The sequence below is a fragment of the Atractosteus spatula genome, chromosome 5 (assembly GCF_055471065.1).
Source record: "Atractosteus spatula isolate fAtrSpa1 chromosome 5, fAtrSpa1.hap1, whole genome shotgun sequence".
Lineage (NCBI taxonomy): Eukaryota > Metazoa > Chordata > Actinopteri > Semionotiformes > Lepisosteidae > Atractosteus > Atractosteus spatula.
Window position 1 is genome coordinate 8592113 of NC_142710.1, and position 11108 is coordinate 8603220.

Sequence of the window (11108 nt, forward strand, 5' to 3'; positions counted from 1 at the left end):
TCTTAATGAGCACAGTACAGGACAGGAGGCACAGTGAGAGAGGGGAGATATCAGAAAATGTGTCATGAACACACAACAAAACAGGAGACAGTGAGAGAGAGGAGATCACAGAGAATCCTTCAGTATTAAACACACACAACAGGACAGGAGACAGTGAGAGAGAAGAAGTAGTGAGGATGTAATAGAACTGCCCTTAACCCCATTGCTGCCTTGACTCTACAGTAAGAATACAGTTAGAAGAGAAACATTGACACATCATTCACAACACCTGAGCTTATCAGTGCTCTTTGATGAGAGATTGTAAATGTCCCAGATTACAGGGTGAATAAATACATTTACAGTAAGTAAAAAAAAACATTTTGGAGCAATTTAACCAAAGGCCTGCCTTAAAAGAGCTTTGGATAGGAAAGAAGATTTTCAGATGGATGGACCAAAAATAAACACATACAACAAAGGAGTGTCCAGGAAACCATTTCCCAATATAAAAAAACCCTCAATGTTAGGTTCAGCAAGTACAGTAACTGTCAAGCAGGAAGACCTGTCACCTTAATTCCTTTAACACTTAATGTGCTTAACAGGCTAGAGTCAGACTCCAGTGACTCAGCAGATCACAATCTTCCCCTTTCTCTGAAAACATCTGACACATGAAAACCAGTCTGTTTAACTTTAGCATGGATATCAAATTGTTATATATTATATATTGTATAATTGATATAACAGGTCTGAGCAGGTGCTGCCACATGTAGAGACACAAATGAGCACATTATCTGTAGATGGTTCTATACTTGAGCTTCAGTCAAATTCCGTGTAGACTTTAAGATTCTCATGATCACCTATAAGGCTCTACATGGCTTGGCACCTCAGTACCTGTCTGAAGTTTTATCACCCTACTCCCCACCTCGCAACCTTCGCTCTTCTAATTCTGCTCTCCTTACTGTCCCCCAAGCCCGTCTACATTGTATGGGTGACAGGGCCTTCTCCGGTTATGCCCCCAAGCTCTGGAACTCTCTGCCCAAGGATATCAGAGAGTCACCTTCTCTAAACTCCTTCAAATCCAGACTCAAAACCCTCTTCTTCAGAAAAGCCTTTACTGAACTGTTCCATTCTTCACCCCTCTGCTTTTCTTAGAACCACCATCCACGTTCTCCTCTGTGTGTTGTAACTGTGTTTTGTCTTGTGTATTCTTTTTATTTATTGTTGTTGTCATCCTGTAAAGCGCTTTGAGAAGCCACCTTTAAAGGGGCTATATAAACTAAAGTTTACTATTATTACATGGACACTGAGACACGTGAACCAAAATATTGACGCACGCAGACATTCAGACTGACACATGAGGGCGCTACCACGCTGCAGTGCGATTGGGTGGGGCTACAGCGTTTTGTCAATTTTCTATACAGCAATGGAGAGAGAACAGCCCCAGACCAGGAGTTTCAGTGCTTGCAATTTTATTGAGCTCAGCGGTCAGCTGAATAAGAGTACAACTGATCTCTCACAGCAGCAGGCAAAAGCACATCTAGCTAGAGATTCCATCTGTTCATCTGTTGTGGATACAAATATTAGGTATTTCTTGATGTATCACAATGCTTATGACACAGAGCTCTCTCCCCAATTTCAAATCCCTTTTTTGCACAAAATACTCGAAATGAACAGCCATGCCCAGCTGTTTTGTCCTGAAATAACATGATCTAACATTTATTGTTTATTCCATAATTCATAGCCACGATACACACTTAAAAAAGGGCTGTAAGACTTCTGTCTCACTGTATGTTTTATCTTTATTGTATCTCCCAGTCTTATCTTTTGGCATATTCTTACATGCAATTATCTTGTGCAAACGAGCAATCTAATTAGATGGAATCAGATTCTGCAGTTGCATCAGCAGCAGCCAATTACGCCAGAAGGCGCTCTCCCCTGGATCTCGTAGAACTCCTCAGACTCCACTGTGTTTCTTTATCCAATCATTGAAGCTGGTGACCCGGGTGTAGACTCCTGGGGAGTTGAGGCTACCACAACCTCTTCCAAAGCTCACAATCCCTGCCTGGATCGAGCTGTTCCACTTCTTACACACCAGAGGTCCCCCAGAATCACCCTGGAGTGAAATGAGGAATGATGAAGGAATAGTTTCACACAGTGACAATATGGGGCTGTGCTTAGTGTAAATATTTGCAAATCAAAGTGGTGCAACTCCATCATGACGTCAGTAATTTTGCATGTAACTCTCTGTTGCTCAACCGTAATGGCATGCTCACAGTACTGTATGCATTTGCTGCAAGTCTTTCAAGGCTCATTTTGGAAGAACGTAATAATAATAATAATAATAATAATAATAACAATAACATCCTTACACTTATATAACCCTTTTCTGGACGCTCAGAGCTCTTTACAGGTAATGGGGATCCCCTCCACCCCAGCCAGTGTGAATCCCCACCTGGATGAAGCTCCAGTCTGCTCACACACAGCAGCTCCCAGTGGGGAGGAGAGCAGAGTGACGAAGCCAGTTCAGAGATGGGGCTTATTAGGAGGCCATGATGGGTAACACTATACTGGGGCATTAGGACCCCCACAGCGCCCCCTACTGGCCCCACTAACACCTCTTCCAGCAGCAGCCTCAGCTTTCCCAGGAGTCTCCCATCCAGGTACTGACCAGGCTTACACTGCTGAGCTCCAGTGGGGCTGCCAGTTGTGAGTTGCAGGGTGATATTGCTCCTGGAGAAACTGCTGGTTATAAACTAACTTACTAAAATTGAATTGGATGATTAGTGGCAGTAGATCACACACAGATTGCTGTTTTATAGATGTGAAAGCGTGATCACTTTTGATTTGTAAAGTTATCATTCTGAAATACTTTTCCAAATGTATCCACCATGTATGAGTTGTCTTGAATTTTTGCTGCAACTGGTCTAGTTTCTGTCTACACTGCGGATGGTGAACTCACCAGGCAGGTGTCCTTCTGTCCATCTTCATACCCAGCGCACATCATGTCTTCCCTGATAGTAATTCTCTCACTGTCGTACATGGACTGACAGCGCCTGTTGTCTATGATGGGCAGTTGGGCTTCCTGCAGAGTGCGAGGGGGTGCCAGTGATACTGCAGTGAAAAAAAGATGGTGACTATTTTCTACGAAGCTAAAGACAAGCAGAATGACATGCATTATTCATTACACTTTATTTCCAACACCTTCCCAGGTATAAAGCATTAGTTTTCTTAATTTATTTAAAAAAAACCTCATGACTGCTTGTCCTCATGTTCAGACACCAGGCACAACCATCTCAGCTGATGAGCATGCCACAATAAATGCCAAAATAAATGTTTTTAGCAGCACAGATTGTGAGCTTTCCTGTTAAAATAGTTAGCTATCCCTGCTAAAAATAAGGCAGCATGCAAACCAAGTGAATCATTTTTTTCTACACCAAAGCACTTTCATTGGGTAGCATGTTATAGGGGATTACACAGTCTAACACAGTTTGTATTGTTTTTTAAGTTTCTTCATGGCTTATTAGTCTTCTATTGCACGTGCCACTCTCATTACACATGCCATTAAAAATCCCTTTGCATGCCAACAAAGACACGTGTGCCATGTCAGCTGACCGCTGATCTAGAACAATATACACCACGATGTTGTTGAAGCAGATATGCTCCCTTCTTTCAAGTAAATGACTGGGTGAGATGTCTGAATGAGCTCACAGCAACCAGACAAGAGAGATGTGCAGAATAACCTGCTGTGGGCTGCAGTCTCAGTTCCTGTGTCCTAACGAGAAACACAGGAGCCCTGATCATCACTTCTTACCATTCTCTTTAGTCATCCCCCACCCGGTGGCCCAGCACTCTGTGTTCTCTGTGAAGACATTGTTGGGCTTGGCGAGCTGGACAGGACTGATGTAAGGAGAGATGGACACCTCACTGTCCAGCTGCACCAGGGCGATGTCAAAGCCGTCTTCTGCTTTCTTGTACTGCTCGTGGAGGACGACCTTCTTAATGCTTTTCTTGACCTCGTGATTGGAGGGTTGGTCCAGCTTGTACGCCCCCAGCCTCACGAAAGAATGCTCGAGCAAGAAGGAGCTGAAAGAGACAGTCTTATAATAATAATAATAATAATAATAATAATAATAATAATAATAATATAATTATTATTATTATTACTATTATTATTATTATGTTCAATTTATACATGAGTACTGTATTAAATATTATAATAAATAAAAATACAAAAATAATAAATATTATTAGAATAATTATATAATTGAATAATAGAATAATAAATATTATTATTCTGTGTACTTGGTCGCGGGATCAGGTAATTAGTATCCAGAGTAAATATTAACAATTGCAATACCAATAATACTGCTTGGAGACACATTTTGACCAAAGAACTGTTTGGCTCTGTCATTTCTGGGACACGTTGAGACGGGGCAAGAGTTTTAATGCTTGATTTTAATTCAGACCAATGATCAAAACCAGATTAAACTGATACAGCTGCCTCTTTTCTTACACTGTCCTCTGATTGTTTTTTATACAGAAGGATTAGTTTGGGAGAATCGCAGAAAAATGGCTAAATTGAACAGGCTAATTAGTGGAATGGACTGTTCTAATCAGATAGGACCCTCTCTGAGCACACCTGAACAGGCTGAGAACTTAATCGGTTTTGAACAATGAGTAGGAAAAGAATGAAAGGTGTTTTTACAGCAGTTCCCAGAGACGTGGCAAGGCAGATAGGGATTTCAGGACACACTCACGGTTCGAAGCAGTGCGCTGCAGTGAGAACCCACTGCTCACTGATCAGGGATCCACCACAGAATGTGGCCCCGTTGTGGTTCACCTGGATCTGGATATAGACCTGCCAGGGACACTCTCCCTCTGATGCATCCTGACCGCCCACTATAGAGCTCCTGGACAGAGGAGAGCTGGACACTAGAGAGAGATAGAGGGGTTCATACAGAACAGGCTTAAGACCAGTCATCCAGGACCACTGTCCCTCCTTCACACCCTGACTGACCACTATAGAACCCCTAGACAGAGAAGTGCTCAATTAATCTCATCAACCTTTCATCATCCTGAGAAAATCTAGCAAACTATCTAAAGATACATGGGGGCAGTTCTTATTGTACACTTTACTGTGCTCTAACCATGACTTCCCCATTCTTTACTACACTTTACTGTGCTTTTACCATGAGCTCAGACCTCCCTTTTCACTCTTGATCTCCTTTACTCCAACGAAGCTGAGTGAGTTCAGGTGGGAATCGGACAAGGAGTGGTGTCTCTCATCCAGCTCTGACCTACTGAAGCTACAAGATGATGAGACAAGATCAGTAAACCTGTGGCTCTGAAACTCTTAATCTGCCTCGTTTCTGTGCATCGTCTTCATGTGACTAAGAGCACCACTAGTTTAACATGTGTAGATGTGTTGGCACACTTCCTCTCAGCTCTGTGATTGAGGTTTTGTTATGATTAAGTTTCGGTTTGATCAAGAATGCAACAGTCGAAAGATTTTTTGTCTGTGATTTCTCACAGTGCACTCAGCCTAAATCAGAGGGAAAAAGAAGAACAGTTGTCGTGGAATTTTATCGAAGAAGAGCCAGGAGAGGTGTTCTCATTCACTCAGTAAGGTCTTTATTCATATTGCAATATGGGAAAAAGCCATCACCCGTCTGTGCAGAGAAGTGAAAGCTGATTCAAAAGCAAGCAGGGAGAGCCCTGGTTTTCTATCTTTTTTTAAGCTGATGCAACACTTCAAGGACAGGCAAAGCAGTAATTTTCCATTTCTTATAATTTTCTGCTTTAAGCAAAGAAGATCAGTTATTCAAATAGCTTCTCATACTCCCTTCTTCAAGCAGCAGAGATAAACATTATTAAAACGTCCCGTGCCCTTGACGAGTTGGGTGCTATCACACTTTGTTCTAAGCATCCAGCTGCTTCTGCAGCACAGCTCAGTAAACAACATTTTTAGGATAAAACACCTTTTCTCAGTAACTTTCCATTACATCCCCTCCTTTTTATCCTTAAATATGTTCACACCACAGAGTCCTCATAGGGGTCACCTGGTGGGTCCCAGGTCTCGGAGTCTGTTCTGAGCAGTGCATATTGATGCGTAAACATTTTCATTACCATAGATCGAAACATTGGAATAATATAAGTCATACAACAGCACAACCGCAAAAACACTACAACAACAGGCGTGAATAGTTTCAAGAAAAACAGTCCCCATGACCCAAATAATGATTTTAACCATGAAAAGAAAGCAGGTGTATCTTTGATGCCTCTCTCCTTATTCACGCATTATTTCTTACAGCACAGGTAAATCCCTGTGGGCTGGTGCCCAGCATAATCTTAGGGGGTTTTACAAGATAGGTCAACAACTGGGTAATAACTCTTAGAAAAATCTACACATTGTTCCCCTGCCTCAGCTGTGCCGTTTGCAGAACAATTCTAGCTGAAGTTGTTAAATTTCTCTTTGTTCCGTTCCTGCAAAACATCTTATTATGAACAAACAAACCACAATAATCATTTGCATCTAGGAGAATCACTCCCAAGGGTAACCCCCCTACAGCAGGTTGGGGCCCCGCTGTGCGAACCCAACACGAACTCTGATTCTCTCTGCTCGCATACAAATGTGACAGAGCTAAAATGTATGTATTGTCATTCATTCCCTTATCATGGGTGTGCTCATCAATTCTCATTTTCAGTGATCTTTTCAGTCTGTACTTAATTTGTGTCCCGCCATCATCTTCTTCTGGGCCTCTACTCCGGGCCTGAGATGTTCCCGGTGGCACGGGACTGGTGTCATCTGCTTCAGGGCCTCCTGATCTGGCCAGTGGTGGTTCCCAAGTCAGGGAACAGTTTAGGGCGCTGTTATTTGCAGTTTCATCTACCCCTGGCGTTCCTTCAGTCTGATGTTTAGTCGATCTTTCAGAGTTCTGTTCCTTCGTTCCACTGTTCCAATAGAGTGAGGGTGATGGGTGCAATGAAGGTCCCATCTCACCCCGAACAACGCAGCCACAGCCTGACACACCTTCCCTGTGAAGTGTGTCCCTTGATCACAATACGAGAGGCAGGGCAGTGCCCACTGAGGGCTTATCTCTGTCATCAAGTGTTTGGTAGACACAGAGGCAGTGGCAGCAACACACTGGGAAAACAGATTATAAGAGTCAAGGTTTCCCTTTAGAATTGTCAATTTGCCAGTGCATGAAAGGTTCCTCAGGAGCAGGCCTTTTGAGCTGTAGCACCAGCACCTGAACTGTAGTTGAGTTCCTTTGATAAGCATCACATCGAGATACCACATAAGTGGCTACTGCTCAAACCAGGTCCCCACCCAGTTTTGGGTAACCGGCACGCCATTTGACTCACACCTGGGTGTCCGACAGAGTGCATTTGTCGTACTACAAAGGACATTAGGCTGTGAGGGCATGCAGAGCGTCCAGTGTGCTAGCAGCACCACATTCTTTTCTAACCATGTCCATTTCCCTGCTTTAGAGGCCTCAGCCTGAATGTCCTGTAGCTGTCCCCTTTTCACCAACAGAGGTTTCACAGGGGTCTCTGACTCCAGCTCTACCAGGACTGCTCACCTGACAGCTGCATCTGCAAAGTTGTTCCCTCGAGTTACTGGAAACATTTCTTTATTATGTGACTTACACTTTACCACAGCTACTTCAGTCAGTAGCTGCAAAGCTTCTAACAGTTCAGAGACAAACCCAGCATTCTTAACTGGAGTCCCTGCCGTGTTGAGGAAATCCCTATTCCGTTCTTTTTTCCGTTCCAAGATCTAATACTTGGAGTAGCCTGGCCTTATGGATTCCCTCATTAGGTAAAACAATCACAATATCACATAGCTCATACAGTAATTCCTTATAAATGCTGCAGGGCATCCTAGCCCAATAGGTCTGGGGTGTCCCCCACCCACATCAGTAGTTGAAACTGTACATCTTTTCCCAAGCGTACTGTGACAGCTTGTATCTGCTTTAAACACAACCCTTGCCCCCCTACTCCTGTAGCCTCCTGTTACCCATTAGAAAACTTTATATCACATCTTTATGCTGTTTTAGTCTAAAAACAGGACAGCTGTGCTCCTGTGTCCCCCAGTTACTGCACACTGTAAGATTATTTCACTTTTATTTAAATCCTGAGATAAACTTAGGAAGGCTACAAAGGAGCTTACTAGATTTAGCCTATTATTTCACGTTACAGCTTCTGACATGTTCTTTAAATGTGAAATCAAGCCTCTTTCTTACAATTTCTCCAAAAAACGCAGTTTTTTTAAAACTGCGCACCAGCTTATTAGTAGTTTTATCTTTGGGGTTTTGTCCCCCTTATCCCCCATCTGGATATGCCCAATCAGAAGATTTATCCCAGTCCTCATTATTTTCTTGAAGGGGTCTTATATCTCGGTATAATATTAATATAATATACACTATAATTGCGACAAACTGGCGGCTCCTTTTTCTCCTCCTTGGGAGTCTTTTTACCTCCCATTTGCAGCGCTCGCACCTCTGCATGCATGCTTCGTGAGTTATTAAATCAATTCTGTCTCCGCTCTCTGTAATATCAGGAAAGCATAACGTACATTCTTGGCAACATCAGGTTTTAACCCACTCAAGTAAATCTGTTTTATTACTGTGGAAGTATCTTCATTCACCTCCTTTTCATCGGCTAACCCCGAGTATACTATCCACAAAGCTATAAACCTTTCTGTAGAATCTGAAACATCCTCACCTTCCTTCTGCTGACATGCTGTTACTTTTTTCCACTCAGTTTTCGGTGGGTAATGCTCTTTCAAAAATCTCCACACTAATTCCCACCCTTCTGCCAGATTCTCTCTCAAGGTGTTCTATTTCTCCTTTTGCCTTTTCTTTTTCTGCATATATAACTTCGTTTCGTTCAGCCATTGCTTTTAGCTTTTCCGTCAGGAATTTTTGCGTCTCATCCCATTCCGTTTTCTCTATGATATTCTGTTGAATTCTCAAATATTCCTCTAAAATAAAGCCCTTATCTGTTTATTTTTATCCCAATGTTCATACACTTTTCTACATTCCTGTTCAGACTAAATTCCATCTGACAGTCCATATTTCTATTTAAGTTTCACTTTGCATTAATCTAATTTCTATTTTTTTTCCCTGACACCCAGTCAGACACCTCTCAGAGTAAAAAGGCTTTGGCTCCGGACCGCTTTCTAATTTCGGTGGAGACTTTTTCTTTCTAGCACGCATGGCCACGACTTTAGCTGCAGCTTGCTGTTCTTTAGTTTCAAGGCTAGCCTTTTTTGAAGCTTCCCATTATTTCTGTGATTCCTCTTTCCATGACATAAGTTGTCCAATTCACTTTCTTCCCTTTCTTCTCCTTCTCTTCTAACTTCCCCCTGTCCATTCTGACCACTTACAAAGATCCTTCATAGTTATGGGCCCCTAATTATCATATATAAATCATGTGCAAGTTCCCTTACACCTATTACCCTAGCTTCACAGTTCATGAACATAAAAATATTTTCTTCTGCCGGGACTCTAACCCAGACTATAATCTTTTATTTTCCTTCCTTACTGACGTCAGACAGCTGCCAATTCTCCAGACGCGTCTCTGGAAGGATAAACAGATTATCCCCCGAGGTTCGTCCAATTCACTAAAATTGTCCAGGCCGGCCCGGGATTGAGTCTCAGCAGCCGTCCGCGCTCAGGTTTGTGATCCCATCCTCGTCACCAAAGATTGTCGTGGAATTTTATCGAAGAAGAGCCAGGAGAGGTATTCTCATTCACTCAGTAAGGTCTTTATTCATATTGCAATATGGGAAAAAGCCATCACCCATCTGTGCAGAGAAGTGAAAGCTGATTCAAAAGCAAGCAGGGAGAGCCCTGGTTTTATATCTTTTTTCAAGCTGATGCAACACTTCAAGGACAGGCAAAGCGGTAATTTTCCATTCCTTATAGGTTTCTGCTTTAAGCAAAGAAGAGCAGTTATTCAAATAGCTTCTCATACTCCCTTCTTCAAGCAGCAGAGATAAACATTATTAAAACATCCCGTGCCCTTGACGAGCTGGGTGCTATCACACTTTGTTCTAAGTATCCGGCTGCTTCTGCAGCACAGCTCTGTCCGTCAACAACATTTTTTGGATAAAACACTTATTCTCAGTAACTTTCCATTACACAGTTTAAATGAGCAATCGACTGCTTGTTGTCTTCTTACCTTCTGTTGTGTCCAGGATCAGGCTGCACAACATCAGCTGCAGTTCTCAGTCTTCATCGGTGTTGTATATATGTACAGACTAACCCACAAACTGCATATCACTGCATAGGTTACGTATGCTTATACGACAGTTCATCTGCACATTTATTTTACATTTAAATTTTTAGTTTCTGATTCGTCTCTTACCTTCTTCCATGTTCAGGATAAAGATCCCAAAAAACGCCAGCAGAAAAAACATCTTCATTTTCCCAGCCTCTCACTGGACACTTAGTGGACTGGCCCTGCTCACCTAATGTTGGAAACTGGACACAGACAACGTTTCAAACAACCGAGCAGAGACAGCAGAAATGCACATACACCTGCCTTCATATAGCTCACAGTGCTGTAGACTCGCAGACCACAAACATACAGGGAGTTACGAACTGACTCAATAATTATGCACCAGAGATCTAACGTCCTGATTATGGAACCATTTGACTTACTAGTCAGAGTAAATCAGATATCTGCTTTGATAAGCTTGCTACTTACTCTCAGTGAACTTGACTGCAATCTTGGGAGAGCTCAAATGTAATAGACTGATTTCTCATTTGTCACTTTTCACTGTTGTAAATTAATTTGCGCCATCCGGATTTCAGGCCAAGACAGATTGTGCAAGCGATCACGTTGCTCCTATCCTGGAGTCCTTGCACTGGCTTCCTAACAGGTTTCAAAATCCTCCTGCTTGCCTATAAGGCTCTGCATGGTTTGGCACCTCAGTACCTGTTTGACTTATTGCCTTGTTGGCTTCCTGATTCTGGTCTCCTGTTTGTACTGCGATCTCCTCTACACTCTATGGGTAACAAGGCCTTCTCTTGCTGCACCCCAAAGCTCTGGGATTCTACCCCAAATACTTCTCTGAGCCCTTTCACATCCAGACTCAAAACCGTTCTTCTTCAGAACGGCTT

General features: G+C 42.6%; 1 protein-coding gene across 1 annotated transcript; it reads right to left on the reverse strand.

Moving 5' to 3' along the window:
• Positions 1–1428: 1428 nt before the first annotated feature.
• LOC148833978 (serine protease 27-like) lies at positions 1429–10551 on the reverse strand. Its single transcript, XM_088915387.1, has 5 exons — positions 10351–10551; positions 4734–4908; positions 3788–4059; positions 2936–3087; positions 1429–2089 (listed from the first exon to the last, which is right to left on the reverse strand). The coding sequence occupies exons 1-5, from the start codon at positions 10406–10408 to the stop codon at positions 1931–1933; spliced, it is 816 nt and encodes a 271-aa protein (XP_088771513.1). The 5' UTR covers positions 10409–10551; the 3' UTR covers positions 1429–1930.
• Between the last annotated feature and the right edge of the window lie 557 nt (positions 10552–11108).